This window comes from Taeniopygia guttata, chromosome 2, assembly GCF_048771995.1.
Source record: "Taeniopygia guttata chromosome 2, bTaeGut7.mat, whole genome shotgun sequence".
NCBI classification, from domain to species: Eukaryota; Metazoa; Chordata; class Aves; order Passeriformes; family Estrildidae; genus Taeniopygia; species Taeniopygia guttata.
In genome coordinates, this window is record NC_133026.1 from 67,382,559 (window position 1) to 67,400,718 (window position 18,160).

An 18,160-nucleotide genomic window follows, 5' to 3' on the forward strand; every position below is an offset into this window, starting at 1 on the left:
TGGTCTGTAATTTTCCTGCAGCCTGGATTTTCTCTTTCCCAGGTCAGGGCAATTCCATATTCTCTCTCCAGGAAGAGTCAACAGCAGTCAGTATGGCTGAATATTCACTTGTTCAGACCTGCTTGAGTAATCTAAATATCTAAGAACAATAATTCCAAAATTCTAAATATGTGCTATAATAACACAATTTTAAAGTGTGTATAAAGCAGTAGATTTGGCCCTGTATAATTATCTTTCTACAGTTTTCTGAATGGATTTTGTTCTCTGCCATCCTTGCTCCCTTTCTCCAATGCTTTCAGTATCAAAATAGTGTTAAAACATTGCCTGCTCTGCTTAGCAGCATCTAATCAGTTTTATAAATAGAATGCTAAGCAAGCTACTTAGTGTAATTGTAAGCTGATTACATTTGGTCAGACCTGACAAAACAGGAAAAATGCAGGTAATTTCTGGTTGATCATTACCACTGTATTTATTTAGGTAAGAAATTAACTGCTAGCTCATTACAGGAAGGACACTTGCCAGTGTAGGTGCTTGAAGAGCAAGCAGCTGATTAACTTGACGTGAGTGTGACTTGTGGTGTACGTTTGGGACTTGTATCCTGTCTTTCTCTCTTTAGTGCTTGGGGTTTTTTACTGTGATACCAGCTGAAAGCTGAAAGAATCAAGGAGGGTGGAAGGGGTCAGGAGTCTATGCTCTCTCTTTAGCACAGAAATTATTTTCAGGGAGTAAGTGCTTTTGTGATTGAAAAAAAAATAATTCATGTATTTTGACAATATTGGGATGAAAACTGAGATGTATTTGAGCACTACAAACTACAAACTGATTATTTTAAGCATGTAACAAAACGTAATTTTGTTATAAAGTCATTTTAGAGCTTAGGCTAGAAGCTCATGTATTTCAAATCTTTTGAAAAAATGCTATATGAAAGACTTAGAAGAAGGTGCTTTAGGTCAACATCAAACCTATGAAATGCAGCTTATAGTAACTATGGGAAGTTATTTTAAGAAATAGGTCTCCCTATTAAATAGAGCAACTTCAGTTCAAACAGATCAAATTTTTGCCTTCTGTTGTTGTGTTGAGTGCTGTTTTCAAAGTAGATTCATCAATATGCATCTTTTCCAAAGCATTTTAAAAGGCTGGTATTTGGGGGGATAGGTTTTGGGGTTTGTTTTTTTTTTTTTTGTGAGCTTATCTCTGGAATTTTAATATTCTCTTTTTTGTGTTTAAATCCATTGATCAGGGTACCAGTACTGTTGTATGAAGTCTTGATTCCATCCTTGTTTTCTCTGGTTAGTCTCTCTGCAATTGTTTGGATATATGTTTGCATTAAACCATGTAATTTTGTTTCCTGTCTTTTTTCAATTAAATACAATTCTTTTTCCCTTTCCTTCATTCTCCTACTGTGGATATTCTGATTGCAGAAAACTCTGTGTCTCCTTAGTCTCATGTGGCAATTTTTGCTTTCCCAAGTGCACAGTGTCCTTTAGGAATCACTGTCAGGAGCTCACTTTTGTGTCATCTTAATGTGCCCTGAATGGCAGCCTTGTGGTGTAAGATAAAATGTTTCTGACCTGAAGCTGTACTTGCCATGAAGCTTGTGGTACTATTTGTATCCATTTCAGAGGGATCACCTCACTTTGAAAAATAGCAGCTCCTGAATGTTGTGTCAATTAAAAGGAGCTGCCCAAGTGCGGCCTTTTTTTGGGAATAGCAAGGTCCTTGTCACTGGAAATGAGTGGATAGATTTTACTGTATGCTACTTGACTGAAAACATAATTGTCTGAATGATAATTTTTTAGGATGTCTTTTTTAAGAACCCGCTCTGTTTTTCAGTATTTGTCAGCTTTGAGAACTAACATAGAACGAAAATAAATTTAAAAATCTAAAATACAAACCTTAGTGGGTCTACTGTTTTTTTCCTTTTTGATGTTATTTAAGCAAATGCTTTACTTGAAGAAAAAATAAATTCTTTAAATTTGTGTTTATTCATAATTTTTTAATTTTAGATGTTATTTGTAGTGTAACCTCATGCTTTCATAATTAGTGCAGTAGGTGAGGAGTTGGACAGATTTTCATAGTTTTTGCTGGATGCATTGCCATGCCATGATGGTGCTTTTGTGCTTCTGGGGGAGAAGAATGCTTGATTTATTTTCTCATTCAGAAGGGTATAAAATTTATGGCAATTGCATTGTGTAGATTAGAGATGTGTGTGAGACAATGTCTCGGTTACTGTTGTTTTTTCTGTAGACTTTATCCCTCTTTTTAATTGCTTTGGGAACAAAAGGAACAGTAAGAGCTGTTGAATGTAGATACAATGACTTATCTGAGGCCTTAACAACATAAACATTTGAAAAGTAGATACAGAAGAACTTTGATATCTATAGCTCTTGCTTAGATCCCATAGCATTCCTCAAGTGACAGGCTGGGACAGTAGACTGTACTGTACAACATCGTCAGTGGTGATTCCCTGCGATACATTTAAATTTTGTCTTCATAACCCTCTCAAGCTTTACACGTAACTTATAAAATTTACTTTTTATATGTAAAAAAAGTGTATGTGCCCCTTTGTTGCAATGTTTCAAGCAAGTATATTTTTCCTTTTGACCTTAAATGTACTGTGAGTTATTTCTGAGACCTCAGCTATATGTGTCATAGTCCTCATCAAAGTTTTCACCAGTGTAAATTTTCATGCCATACTCTTTTTGATCAGTCTCCTAGTGGTATAGATTTGGAGCTGCTATACCTCTATGTAGGTGTGTATCTAAATAAATACTTTTGCAAGATTGGATACAGAACTTCTGTTATCTTCTGGAGTTTTCATGGCAGATGTGTGCTGGATGACTGGCTTTGAGTTTTCATTAGACATTGTATCAGTTTCTGCACTCACATTGCAAAGATGTTTTCTATCCTCTTTCATGAGTTTGAGTACAGCACAACCAGCAACAACTGTTTTCATGGTGATAACTGGCTGGAATTAATTTTATTGCCATCAGTTGTTGTATTTCTTTGGACAGACACATAGAATGAAAATTCCTATTGATCCTGAAGAGATTTGCACAAGCTTTGGAAGAGTTTAATGGATAGTTTTGCTTCCTTTTTTTTTTTTTTTTTTTTTTTTTGTAGTTTGAAAGCTCTGAACTTTCTTTTGTTTGCAAGAACTCTTGCATTACAGTATTCTGCATATGCCAAGCCCAAAGGAGTATGCTGCTTCATTATTAGTGAATTTTACTCCCCTCAGTGCTCCCCCCTCAGTATTTGGAAACATTGGGCAAGACTGAGCACACAGCAGATTTGAAGATTGCAGGGGTTTTGGCAGTTTTTTTCTCTTATTTGCAAAGTGTGAATGTACGGTATAATTTATGTCACTTTTAAGTTTATTTAATGTTGCCCTTTCTCTGGTGATCTTTGCTTGATACAGAGAGCCAATGACATTGTTACAAAGAGATTTACTGCTTACCTTCTTATAGTCTTGCTTTCTTTCAAATAGGCAAATAAAAAACTTTTTTATTTGGCTTTTGTGACCTGTGGTTAAAGACTGAATGTTTGTGTTGGATCCTGTGTATCCTACAGCACCTTTTAATAATGTTATCTAGAAAATGTTTAAACATTATGTCAATCCGCATAATTTATCTCTACCTTTATGTGGTGTTTGTTAGTGGGCATAATCTGCAAATCCTGTCAAGCTGTTAATACCAGGCATTCTTTGTCCAGACTTACTGTAGCAATAATAGGAACAGATGGTTTAGGACTGCATTAATCATCATTTTGTACCCTCCCTCTCTTCAAAAATGCATTATTTATATGTGTAATTAATTCATTGTGGCTAGTGGCAGAAGAACAGGACTTAGATGCTTGTCATTACCACACTAAAATTCATTCTTTTTGCTGTGTCTCCTGATAAATTGTGTTTATTTGCTCTGGATTATTTCCTGAGATCTTTAATAACTCCTTTCCACTTACATTGAAAACTAATTCATTTAAAAGAGTTTAAAAAAGAGCTATTAAATGCATTCATTGACAATGGTTCTGTGAGGGAGATTTCACATTCCTGCACCAAAAGGACATGTTGAGGATGCCTGAAGAGATACAAGTTGTAACTTCTCTCTGACACAGCTGCATTCATGCTGTGTGGAACCACATTCAGCATTTCAGATGAAGATTGTACATGGAATCACAAGCTCCTTTTACTTGTTTCTGTGAATTGGAGTTTTTCCATATGTCGCTTACTGAATAAAGCTTGGCCAGTTTTTGAATACTGTCATTTTTTTGCTTATGGAAATTGATGGCCAGATTAAAAGAGGGTCTGCAGTTTCTTGTATGGTTTTTTACCAAAAACAGGCTTGCAGGAACTCCTTTTCTTTCTAGAAAAAAATGGTGGAGTTGATGGTGGAGGTGGCCTTTGATGGTGGATTGTTTGTATTTTCTCTTAAACTTCACCTTTTCTTACATTCTTTCTAATATCTCAAATTGTAGCTTAATTTTCTATTCTCAGATTACAGCTTTCAACTTTGGTTCCTAAAATTTTGGTTGTATGATAAAGACAAACTCTGTTGATACATGTATGTTTTAGTGATCCAATGATGTTGCATACTAAGACAAAATGAAAAAAAAAAAAGTAAACACTGTTGGGCTTTTTGAATAACAACACGATGAAAGCAAAAGCATTAGTAACTAATGTCCTGTGCAAAATCCTACACCTGAAGGCATGAGCTTTTAGAGGTAGCTAAGCATTTTTTCCACATTTTAGATTCCACTTTGGAGTGGTTCTAATGGCAAGTGCCCTGTGTCAATCTCATAGGAGAGGACAAAACTTGCCTTTAATGATTTCACTTCTACCATTTTCTTGTTATTTTAAGGTCATCTCCCTTATTTTTTACTGTTCTTTTGAATGATAGTGCCTGAAAATTGGTTTCCCATGTTCTTAAGATTTGTTGGGCTTTTTTGAAACATCAAAACAGAAATGCTTTCAATGAACTCTGGAACTGCTGAATATATTAGGGGAGTGCTTGGTTTTGGTTGTATTTATTAACTTGATTACTAGTTAATGTTTGTGATTGCTGTTGCAAAAATTTGCTGGGATCAGTTCCATCTTCTGGATTGAAATTAAGATAGAAGTTGTGCTGGAAAACAGACTCCAGCTACTTCTGTATCTGCATGAGTATGGAAGCAAAAAAATCTCCATTTGCGGTATTACTGAAATGCCTTAGTTCTCTGCTCTTCTCTTTTAGTTTTGATTATGGAGAATCCTGACCTGTCTTCAGTGTTTTGTCAGATGAATAGAAACCCTTGCCTGCAGGTTAATTCTAGCAGTTATTTAGTAATAGTGTTGGTTTTTACTAATTTTTCTGTACTTAAAGGCTTTTCATTGCTTCATTGTCAAGTGTATTTCAAAGTAGTAATTGGCCTAAGTATCTCCAAGGTGTGCTCAACCAGTCTCAGGGACCAGGAAAACAGTTTTGTGTCAGGATGTCAGGATTGACAGAAGTGCTAATCCTAACTACAAAAAAAAAAAGTACTTGAATTATTTCTGCGCACTGTACAAGTGACATAGGTTTTGAATTCTCCATTTTTTGGCTTTTACTTCTGATGACATCCAGAGGAAAGTCCTAGGGAGAGATCTCATGGCTTTTTAGCTTGCTAAAGCTTGAGTCAGGCTATGGAAGGACTTTTTTTTTTAATCCACAATTTTGAAAACTTAACTATACCAGACATAGCAGAGGGAATGCAGCATTTCTCAGTTTCTGAGTTGGATCATGTTAGGTGCTGTATTTTTTTTTAGATTAATTTGCTGATAAGCATGTATACTTTCTTTAAATATGTTATCTGTAAATAGTATTTACAGGTCACCATTTATTAACACGTGTAATTGTAAAATCTTTCAAATTTAATCCTCAATTTTTAGCATTCATATGCTGTCTTGATATTGCCTTTTGTTTATATGTAAGTCTAGTAGTTGGAGTTTACTGACTGTTACTCTTAGAGCTCGTGTTATAAAATTGTTCCTGACATTAATTTAGGACTTTGTTACTTTCTTATCTGCTTATTTTCTTCTTGAAGATCAGGTATGAAATTCTGTCGATTCTGGCTGGTGGCATCTTTGTAAGGAATGTGGTGTTCTGTAGTCTCCTAGGTATTTAACTGGATTCCTTGATGTTTAGTTACACTTAGGAAATTTATCTTAATGTTACAGCCTTTTGCAAGATACAGTGGCTAGAGCAGGGTTAATCCAAAAATGAAATGAAAAACCTGAGGGGTATGGGAAGGTCCTTGGGAATTTGTGTCTGCCTTCTAACTAGATTGTAATTCTAACTGGTCGTGTCAGTACCCTGTGGGACAAGTCATATATTGTAGATGGTTTGTTTCACCTGTTGTCTCCACAATTACGTTTTCTCACCACAAGCCCTGAATCTTAACTTTTCTGTAAATGAAGTAGTGAAGACCACTGACAGCATCATCATTAGAACATTCCAGGTATCTTAAAAACTGGTAACTGAGTTTGATGTGCACAGAATTTCACAGAGCAATTAAATCTCCCCCCGCCTATATTTTATGAAAACAAGCAACTGGTGGAAAGGTAGGGATTAACACTGTTGCCTGTATGCGTGGCCACATAGTTTTCATGGACATAAAACTTCAGTGTCAGTGGAGCCTGTACAGCCTCTAGCCTCAGGAAAGAATCTGGGATTTGTAAATTGCTCTGCATACAGAACGAGATTACTTTTGAAATATCTCCATGCCTTTATAGTCTGATTATGTTAGACTTTAGTCTGTTATTTTAGCCTTTTTTTTTCTTGCTCGGAGGTGCTGAACTTTGCCTTTCACTGAAAAGAGCTATTTATATTATAATGTGCCTCCTAATTCAGTCCTTTCTTCTGAAAGCTTACTGTTAACTATGAAAAGGTAAAGTGTATTCTTACATGAGTAACTAGCCAGGTTTTTTGTCAGTAACCTAAAATTTAGTAGCTGAAGAGCATATAGTCAGATGCCAGGTAGTCGTATTGATCAGTGTCGGACTCAGCATGGGAGCTCCTTTAATCCTGGACAGATGCTGAGCAGCTCACACTGGGCTTCAAGAGCCTTCATGTGTAGCGAGGCCAGATGCAAGGCAGGTGTGTGTTTTCCTTCTAATAGTAGTGTAAAGGGTTATCTCATCCATCTGTGAAGTGCATGAATGTTCACTTGGATGAAAACTCTTTAAAATCCAGGAGCATTTCCCTGTGGAGCACTTTCAATTGCCTTGCATGTTTCCTCCTGCTTGTCTATTAACCTTGCTTTGAAGGCCATTTTTCTAAAACTGCTTTCAATTTAATCCCTTTTATTTTAATTACTCTCACAAATTGCTGTTTCTTTACATTGTCTGTGTTCCAAATATGAAGTTCAATTGTTAATGTGAGGTCAGTGTATTCTGCAGATGACCTTTTTGTCTCTAGACTCTTAGAGAAGACACAGGAGGCATCTTTCTTCTGGCAGTTTATCAGTAAATACAAAAACATTTATTTACTTGTAAAGGGGAGAAGTGTAATAGTCTATAATACATTTTTCTCTGTACATCAGTGCCAGGTCCTAATTACCCAACTAGAAAATGTACTGATATACTTTTAAGCCATTTTTTTTTCCAATGTCATCAGAAGTCATTTTCCTTTCCACTTCTCAGTTTAGTGTCACGATCATACCAAACCTGCTGATAAATGAGATTAAAGATTAAAATGTTTAAACTTCCAAGTTTTTATTTGGATAATTTAACTTAATAAATTTTAAAAAATCTTTCATGCTGCTGATGCTGAACATGGTTTCAATAAGCTTGTACTTTAGTATATATTTCTAAATAGAAGTTTTATTGAAAGTCTTGTGAGAAACCACAAGCGGAGATTAATTAATGCCATATAAAATATGAAATCTTCAGTCTTTAGGTCTGAATCGGTATGAGGATACTAGGAAGTACAGATCCTTAAATTTCAAATCTGTATTTTTACTGTATGCTAATCACAGATACTTCTCATTTTTCAGAGGGAAAAAAGTTTTTGTCAGATACTACTTTCCAACTTTCTTAATGAATGGTAATGATTTATATGGCTATAGGGACAATATCTTAGTGCATCTCAACCCTAAAAATATTGACGGATTGTGAAAAGGAAAATTCTGGGGGATTAGACAAAATGAGTGTTTGCCACTTGGTTATTGTATTACCATCTTGTTTACTAACCTCTTTCAACACAATGGCAGTAATTGTTTCATCTTTTTTGTAGAGAAGTAAATCTCCTGATTTTAGGTGCAAGTAATGTAGTTTTTCCCCTCTTACTTTCACAAGATGTTTCCTCCAGTAAGGTTTTGCTTCAGTCCATGGAAAACAAGCATTTCCTGTGATTGTTGTTTCCTCAACTACTGTGCCATTATTGAAAAATGAGGGCAGCTTGTGAGAATTGTGTAACTTTAAGAATTTTGTAACTCTATGTTAGAGTATACAAGGTAGGAAAAATTTTTTGGGGTATGAGCCTGCAAATCACAGCTATAGTAAAGTAGCTTTTTTCTCTGGTATAAAAGGGAGAAACTAGCTTGGGAAAGGGATGGAGGAGAAGCAGGAAAGGAAATAGATACTCACAGGAAGTATGCAACTAATAGAATTCTTTACTGTGAATCACACTCCAGCTTATTTCCTGGTAAAGCACCCATTCTTTCAAAAACCTGTATTTAACATTTGGTGACAAAAGTGGGATGTTCACTGAAAATGTGGAGGTAAATTCATTCTCTTGCTTCTTTTAGAATACTTTGGCCTGCTTAGAGAATAAATTGTTTCAACTTGGAGTGAGTTTTATCTGTACTTGATGCAAGAATATATGCTGAATTGCTGAATCTGTTAAGGGGTAAAGGGAGTTATTATGGTATAGCATCTGTATTGTGAAACAGTGTCTCTGGTAGGTGACTGAAGAGTGCTTTAGTCAGTGGATAGAGAATAGAATAATTTATCTGGACAACTGTGAATTCAGTCTTTATTTTTCTTACAGTCACTTTTGCTTCAGAATTTAACTAGGCATTCTGTGAGGCGCAGACTGAAAAAATATTTGATGTAAATGAGTGTTTTTTAAGGCCAGCATTCTGCCTTATTCAGTTATTACATTGATTCTTCTTTAGCCTTTAAATTCATGATGAATCACTACCTTGTAGTAATGACAACTGGAGCATTTTGCAATTTCTTTAAAACAGAGAAGAAGATATTTCTGTTCATTTTATAGCCCCTGCATTCACAATTGCATAACCACTAAAAATGGAAAGTGGCCTGATATGAAGGCAAAAATGATTTTTTTTTTCTTAATTTCTTAACTTTCTGATGCATCTTGGCTTTCTGGGTTATCTGTCATATTCCATACTTGAAAATCATCTCCTCTGAGGAATGTCACTGTATATCTCTTTGCCTGTCTTTCTGCTTTAACTGAGTGATATTGTCTAAATTTTTCTGCTTCATTGTTGCCAAGATTTATTTGAATAGCATTGATGAAAATTGAACACAAATTGTTATTCACTGTACTGTAAATTGGTAAATCTCTCTAAGCAAAGGATGCTTTAGTAACTGAAGCCTTAAGAAGACTTGGTTATTTTTGGAGCAGTGTATCTGGAAATTATGTAGCTAGATATAAATGTACAATATTTGTATAATTGTACTTTTTTATAAAGAGATGGTGGCCTAATTTATAAACAAGTTGACTTTGTTTGCTTTATATAAACACATGTAGTAATATTGCCCTTATATATGGTGACAGTCAAATTCTTTGATTTTTGTCTTTTAGTGAGTCTTAAAGCATGTAAAATAAATCCTGTAGCTCTGCATGTGGTATTTCTAATTATTTTTAAATTCTGCTCTTCTCCAACAGGAAGGAACTGGAGACATTCAAAGGTAAATTCTATTTTTATTTTCTACTTAAATGTTTGTAAGAGTTATGGTAATTTGTGTATTAAGTGAAACTAGGAAGGAACTTTTGCCCTTCTACATTTGACAGTGTTAATTTCATGTTGACCCAGCCGGCTGTGTATTTTTCATTTTACCTCTTCTTGCTACAGTTTTCTTTGAGAGAGTCCTAAGTGTAGGGAGAAGACAGATACTTTGTTGTCTTATCTAGGTTTCAGAGATTCCTGTACCTAATTCAAGCCTTTCCTTTGGTGTTCAATTTTTAAGGGCTTTGTCTTCAACTAGTTGGTGTCTTTTTCAGCACTGATATACTTTTGGCGTGTGTGGCAGGCTGTTACATGTAAGGTTTTTGTCTGGCTGTTTCCAGGGAATTTTCACAGTATTATGCAAATTTAATTTTTGTAGTTCAACTTGTTGGAGATACTTGATGATATATACAAATATTTGTCCAATATATAATGTAATGGGTGGAAACTCTTGTCATGTACTATTGCTTTGTCTGTGGTACATAGATGGAACACAGTCCCATTTTCAGTAAATCCTAAACTGGGGCTTACTCTACCTACTGACATTAATGTTTGATCAGCTTGAAATTGCTATTATCTCTTTCTTTGGGTAGGATGTGACTGTAGGTTTGTGACTAGTATTTATGAGAATGAAGTTGGGTGCATTGACTTATGTCAATCAATTGTGTCTTGAAATTGAAAGGAGGGACGGAAATTTCTATCAGCTGCATTCCTTTGCCTTTTCAGTTCATTACTGTCTCATCTTTGAGATGTTGCAAAAGGAAAATAACAGTTACAGTAACAGATAAGCAATACAGATTATGTAAAATGTCACTTTCTCTGTAACTTACCAAACCAACCCTTTGGTTGATTGATTTGACAGCTTTCAACATAAAGCAACTCAATACAAAATGGAAGGTAATGCCAGGCTTCTTCTGATCCAAAGCAAGGCAGCTACCAGGTCGTACCTGGTGCTTTTGAGAACAGTGAATTCTGGCTTTCTGTTTGGATTGATCCGGTGTTTTAAGTGAGTTTCTGGAAGCCAGAAGAGGGGTTTCCAAAGTAGTTTCACTCTGTGCCCCTTGTTTCAATAGAGACTTGACAATAGGTATTTTACAAAGACAATTATTTTGATGGAAGAGGAACATGCTAGCTGTGTGTTGACCTTGAAATATATACCAAACTAAACAACTGGTTCTGTAATGGATACAGATTTCCAATACTGGTTATGAAATATTGGTCTTAGTAGCCAAGAGAAGGCTAGATAAGCATAGGAGGATGCATTGTGGAAAATGGATATTAAACATCTGTCAGCCTAATTTGTGTGGGTTTTTGTACAGTGAACTGGTGGACAAGCTTGTACCTGACAGAAGAGAAGGGGGAGTAATAGCTAAGAAAATTTCAAGGATGGTCTTGTCAAGCAAGTCTAATTCCTTTCTAGAAGATGACAACAAAAAAGTTTAAAATAAACAGTAGATTCAGTGTTTTGATCTTGGCAACAACTGTCATTCTTTTGTCTGATATTTCCCAGGAGATTGGGATTAAACTACTGAAAATCCAGGTGCACAACTGATTGAAAATTCATGCTTGGAAGAAGTATTCTTGGGTTTCTGACTTAATACGTTCTCAGATCTTGGAATTTTATTTATCAGCCTGGATTGGGTAGTAGATGTATTCATTATATTGGCTTCAATCAGTCTTTTTCTGGCCTTTTGGATCTTACATTAGTATCTGGCATATCTTTCATCAGCTGGTAATAGGAAGAGTAGGAGAGTCCTAGTTGTGAAGGATTCTTTACATAATGGGAGATGTTTCGGTTCTTGGACAGCTTTGCCCAATCTACCTCGGGGCTCCTGCTTGAGTTTTCTGGTTTGAGACGCTTCCAGAGCTCACTAGATTTTGGCAAAAATGATCTGTCACTTGGTTGGCTTTAGTTCCTGGTCAATGAAGCACACTGAGATAACAGTGAGAAAACTGAGATGATGTCCATAGGAATCCTGTCACAGCGGGAGGAAAAAGGCAGCAGCAAGGGCAAGCAGTGTGTCCTAAGTTAACAACCTAACTCTGTAAAAAGCAAAAGAAGGTGGGAAAAACTTTTTCCAACTGAAACATGTTAAGTAGTTGAGTAGATGGTTCTTTATGTTTTAATATTGCAAGTATAGACTACGTCCTCAACCAATTTATCTTTGCATAACTGTCCAGAGTGAAATGTCTTCCTCAGCATTCTGTTCATTAAATAACAAGTGCGGGGTCTAAAAAAGAAGAACTGTTTAAAATATCTTCCTATACACTTGCATCTTTTAATGCATTTGCACTTGAAATCATTGTACTTTAAAATCTGTTCCAATGGAAAAACCCGAAATGCCATTTTTTTTATAATAGTAACTTGTTATTTGTAAATTTGAATACCATATGCTAAAATGTAATAGCTTCCAGGACATAAGGATGGTAAATGTCTTGCATAAAAATATCTTTCATAAAGATACAAGATCATTCTTTCTGGATATGCAGGAATTAAAGTACCACAAAAAAATTCCTTCAATATGTTTGCCAAAAGGGTTAAAAGAGAGTTGTATGCACTTTTTTCAGTTTCCAGATGCAACTTTCACCAGTGATGAGTTCTTATGCCTTGCTCAGGATAGGGAGTAAGTTTTACTGGAGTTAAGAAACTGAACGGTCTAGTCAAATTAGAAATTCAAATTAGCACAGCACTAGAAACTTGAGTGTTGTGATGCATACTATCAATTGCACAATGAATACAGAAAAAAATGCAAATTTTTTGTTGGCACTGACCCTGAGAGTGCAGATGTACTCATAAGGCCACTGAGTAGTTTCACAGACCTCTCAGATCTGTTCTAAAACTTTACTTCACTGGAATTTTGTGGATGTGTAAATACAAATAGGTGCACAGGTGTAGTCTGTAAATTTGTAAAATCTTCAAATGTCTGTAACCTTAAAAGCATTTTAAGTGCCCTTATATATACCTAGTATTTATTTATTTTAATATTGAAGCAAAATCTACACAACTGAGAAATTGAATTGTTCCTGGTTTTATTTACAGCTTCCCACTGTGTGCACCAAGGTAGAAAATGGTAGAAATCTTTTAAGTATATTTTTTGAAGATACCAGGGGTCATCCAGAAGGGGCCCTAACAAGGAACGTATATATGCCAGGTTGCAGCATTGAAAGGTGTTGAGAATCCACTAACTCTCTTGCTCATTGATGTTAGTACCTTTAAGGAGCATAAGAATAAATAAGACTGTAATACTACTTTAAGAAATTATGAATTATTTTTGTATTTGTCAATGTTTTAGAATCTTTTTTCTGCCATTTCCATGTTGGCATTGCAGATTGAACTCCATTTCATTGTGAGGAATAGATTTTACTATTCCTCCTTTTGCTTTAAGGCTTATTTTTATAGGACCAGACATTCTCCTTTGTTGTTTGCTGCACCCACAGTGTGCAGGAGCAGGACAAACCTTTCCAGTCTCTCTTCTTTCAACCACAAGGGTTTTCTATTACAGAGTAATTGAAATTGATTATTATTTAATAATGTGTGATGCTGAGAAAGTGAAGGTTACAAGCTTTCCTGCTTTTTGTGTTAAACATCTCTCTCTGAAGTAGGCAAGGAATGAGTATGTGATGTCTTTGTTGACACTGCTGCAGCACTGGCATTTGTGTATGTGAAGTATGAGGACAGAATATCTCAAAGGTTATCCAGTTCTTTATCTTTTTTTAGTATTTTATCTTACAGAGGTCTTTGCTATAAAAGATGATGGTTTTATGAATTGGAAAACATTGGTGTGCCATATGTAGTGGCCTGCAAGTTTCTTTCTAGCTTGCTCCAATATCAGTCTTGGGAGACCTGCTTGTAGGAACTAGCCTGTGCTCTGTGCTGTCCAGTCTTGGCTGACACTTACAAAGATGCTAAAAAAAAAAAGTGTTCTGTTCTGAATCTTGGGAATTTCTTGCAATAGTAGAGTTTAGTGTAGTTGATATCTGTGTGTGGTTTTGATTTTAGTATTTGAGGGGTTGTGCTCTTGCATTGTTTAGGAAGGTATCATTTTCATTTTACAGCTGAGAAACTGGAAATTTGATAGCACATATGTGGTTATTTGCTCCTGATACTTGAAACCTAGTGCATTTAGGACTGCACTGAGATTTCAAATCATTCCATCATCCTTCTAGGCACATCATACCATTGTTAAATTTATTTTTTTCTTTTTTGAGTTAACATTCCTTTAGCTCCAGATCAGCCAGGATTGTGTAGTAAATAGTCACAGGATACTGTTAATCTCATTCGAAGATGGCAGAGTGGAGCAGAAAATGGGGTAGGTAATCAGCAGCGAGAGAGTAGGGAAAAATAAAAGTTTTAAAAGTAGTAGAATTGCACAATGGTAATAACATAAGCTGTTGAGTTTACTTCTAATTTATCCAAATAGGAACTATATACATGTTTGATCTCAAAATTGTTTTCAGAAGTCTCTTTTAATAAAAAGTTCAGGATGCAATGTTTTGAGTTCATTTCTGGAAAGAGGACTAAAGCACTAGAGGCTGTTTGGAGATCAGCAACACAGCACTTTTGGACAATGAAAGGTGGAAGCAACTGTGCAAGGGCAAATACATGCATGGCTTTGGCTACTGAGTCATGCATATTTCTGAGCTTTAACAGGATTAGTTTGGTTCAAGCTCAGGGAAACAGATCATATGACCATTTTCAGCACTTTTGTTTACAATACAACAAAATATGTTTTCAGCCTTTTGAATCAGAGGTCTCTCCCAAACAAGGCCTGATAAGTTTTAAGAGCTTTGTCAAAATATTCCTTGGGAAACTGACTTGTGAAGTAAAGAGATGTTTTTTCTTACTTTTTCCTTCAAGGTTAAGTCATTAGGTCACATTTGATATGCACATTTTTTGGCATCCCTATTCATGCATCTAAGATGCTGCTGTTGAGATTGCAGTTTTCCAGTCCTTTTATGAGGAGCTTAAATATGTTTATATCCAAACTTTAATTTCTGGACTTTCGCTGTTCCCTCTTCTAAGTGCACACAACATTTGGAGCAGTGTGTTGACTCCATCTCTTTGTTTGCCATTTTTTTGAGGTCTACTCACTTTAACAAATAGTGTGTCAAACTGTTTTTTCTTTCATCCAGTCTAGGAATCCTTTTTATTATGCTGTGCCCTGATGGCTGTCAAAATAAAACTCCTTTTTCCTACTCTTCATATTGCCTTCCAAATGCATATGTAATATGCAGTAGAGGTCTTTACAGCTCATGGTTGACAAAGCTCATAAATTCAATGACGTAGCTACTCTTGAAGTTGAGCTGTCATTTTGAGCACATAATCCTGTATGTTTCTTCTGAGCAAGAGTAAGGTGACATTGTGGTAGAAATTAATTCCAGCCACACAGAGTTCAATTACTTTAACATTTCAGTGGTCCAACATTTCAATATTTAAACCTTGTAGCACAGGCAACTCTTGCTTTGTCATACCAGACAACAGTTGGGAGAGGATTGCTTAATTCTTTTTTAATAAAGTTAAAATGGAATTAGAATTGCAGGTTGATATTCAGATATCTGGACTTTTCCTCATTATTCTGCTATGAGGTGAAAATATCCTGGTAGATTTCTAGTTAATACTGTGTTTTACTAGCTTCTTTCCCATCCAGGCTATGGAAGGAGACTTGCAGCTTTGGATGCTCTGTGTTGTTTGTAGCAAGAATGGACCAAGACTCTTACATATGATAACCATTCTCTAGGGAACAGAAAGACTTGTGTCTTGGGCACTTCTGGTCAAACCTTTAGTGAAAGGCAAATAAGGTTTAACTACTTAAGTCTTCCATTTTAGTGTAATAGGATGAGACGGATGGAGGAGGAAACAAGATTCTGAAGTGTCCTTACAGCTAACTTGCTTTTCATTTTATTTTTTATGTTTTCAAGTTTGCAGACTCTTGCATCTGTTGAACATTTTTTACAGTTTCTAGGTCTGTATCTAGCTTTCTTCTATTTTTTGCTCCTTTTTTGCCTTCCTTGAAATGGTATGGCCTTAAAATCAAGCCTTTTAACAAATAGTGATTTTGTTTTAAAATCCTTTTGAATAGAGGAATTTAAGGAAGGTTCCCTCTTGGATTCATTGGTTTCAGTCCTTCCCAGTAAATAATTGAATCTTTATACATCTGGGCAGATATTACCAATACTAAAATATATGTATGAGCTTTCAGATGTACATTTCTGTAGCCCACAGCTGGATGGTGACGAGTTGCACATGTCTGATTCTGTTTGGCTGAGTTACCCAACTTAATGGCATACTTTAAGAGCTTGTCCTATCTATGAATGCATAACCAGGAGCAGGGGAAACTTTCCGTTTCCTGGGATAATACACAAATGCAATTGATTACCTCGCGCTGACCCTCTGAACATGACTTTTTTGTTCTCAATTGGCAGCACAAATTGAGCATGAGGTGTAATTGAAAATGTATTAGCTGCCTTTGCCAAGGCATCAAAGCATTTGCTGGATTAAGTATTAAGACTGGGAGTGAAGCAAACTACAATGGATAATGTCTTGTGTACGCATTTATTTTGCAGATGACTGGAAAGAAATATATCTAATATGTTAATAAGCATCAAATCTTCAGGACAGATAATATTTTCTATACAAGAAATAGAATTTACATTTTAATAGAAGAAGAAAAGTAGGGGAGGTTTGGCATATTTCAACTGTAGAACAAAATTATCTACAATTCTGCCTTTAATTACTACATCAGAAAGCCCATTTCCATGGTGCTTTGCCCAAAGGAGTCTGCATTGTCAACTAACTCACTATATAATGGTTTGGGCTGAAAGGGACCTTGAAGATCATCTATTTCCAACCCCCCTGCTATGGCTAGGGTGCCACTCACTAAGCCAGGTTGCTCAGAGCCCCATCCACCCTGGCCTTGAACACTTCCAGGGATGAGGCATACACAGCATCTCTGGCCAACCCGTGCCAGTACCTCACCACCCACTGGCAGTAAGTAAGGAATTTCTTCCTAACATCTAATCTAAACCTGCACTCTTTGATTTTAAATCCATTGCCCCTTATCCTGTCACCATCTGCCCATAAAAAAGTCCCTCTCCCTCCTTTTTATAAAGCCCCCTTAAGGCCACAGTGAAGTTTCTCCAAAGTCATCTTTTCTCCAGACTGAAAAACCTCAGCTCTTAATAATTTGATATGATGAGGAATTATTTCCTTCTGCTCATTTTTTATTTGTTGTCAACTGGTGAGGTGAAAACAAAAATCTTTTTTTGTAGTGTCAATACAGCCTTGGGCAGATCATTACTCAGGTGGTTATATACTGGAAAAGGGCCTGAATTTTCAAAGCTGTAAATAGGGAGTAGAGTTTCTAGAGGAAGTTTCAAAAGGCAGCTATAGAGAGACCAGATTATTTATGGGCAAACCAGATAGATTTCCTTGGAATACATAGTGTGTGCTGTTGTAGCTTGGCTGATCAAAGCTAAGTTTTGGTTTTGTTACTTCTATCCTAAACCACTTCTGGTTTAATGCTTTAAATGCCTTTCTATTTATTTATTTTTGGTTTTTTGTTTGTTGTGTGTTTAGCTGTAATGTAACTTTTTATGTTGCAGATTCGATAGTGCAGTTTCTAGCCTCCATGCTCAACAAGATTTCAGGATTTTGGGTGATAGCTGTCGCCTGAAAGTACTATTCAGGCAATGAGTTAGCATAACCCATAGAGTGCTGACATTACTGATACTTCTGAAACCTTGTGTTTATCAGGGTTTTTTAATGCTAATTCTGTCTGGGTAAGAGTGAAGAGCAGAACCTTCCTTTCTATTAAATTCTGCTTCATCTACATATAGTTTTAGAGAATCTTGTGGATTTTATTTCATGAGACACCCATATGCCCTCTCATCATGTCTTTGCATTGCATTTTTTGAGAGGGCTGGTTTATCCTCCCAACAAATATTAATAGTGATGCATTTATACAGTTCTCTCTTTTTTTCCTTGATTCCTACGCTCTTTGTAATCTAGTATTGCACTAAGTCAAAAGCCCTTTCAGAGGTCAGATGTATCACAACAAATTTGGCATCACTGCAGCTTAAAATAAGATTCCTCATGGGTGTGCAGATGCAGCTCCTGTTGGCTGTGGTAGAAGTTTACTCTGTGCTGGAATCAGCCTTGCAGAATCCTGGTTTTGTAAGGAGTGGAGGAGGCCACGGTAACAATAGGGATTTTCTTCAGCCATTGTCGGGGTGA

The 18,160-nt window shown here is 36.0% G+C and overlaps 1 protein-coding gene across 4 annotated transcripts in view; it reads left to right on the forward strand.

Annotated features, from left to right (window-relative positions):
* The window catches only part of DTNBP1 (dystrobrevin binding protein 1), a 62,475-nt gene that overhangs the window by 17,172 nt on the left and 27,143 nt on the right, over window positions 1-18,160 (forward strand). For all 4 annotated transcript variants that reach the window (XM_072924166.1, XM_030265538.4, XM_072924167.1 and 1 more), the window contains one exon: window positions 9,867-9,889. In XM_072924166.1, coding sequence (XP_072780267.1) covers window positions 9,867-9,889 — 23 coding nt within the window. The remainder of the gene's footprint in view (window positions 1-9,866; window positions 9,890-18,160) is intronic.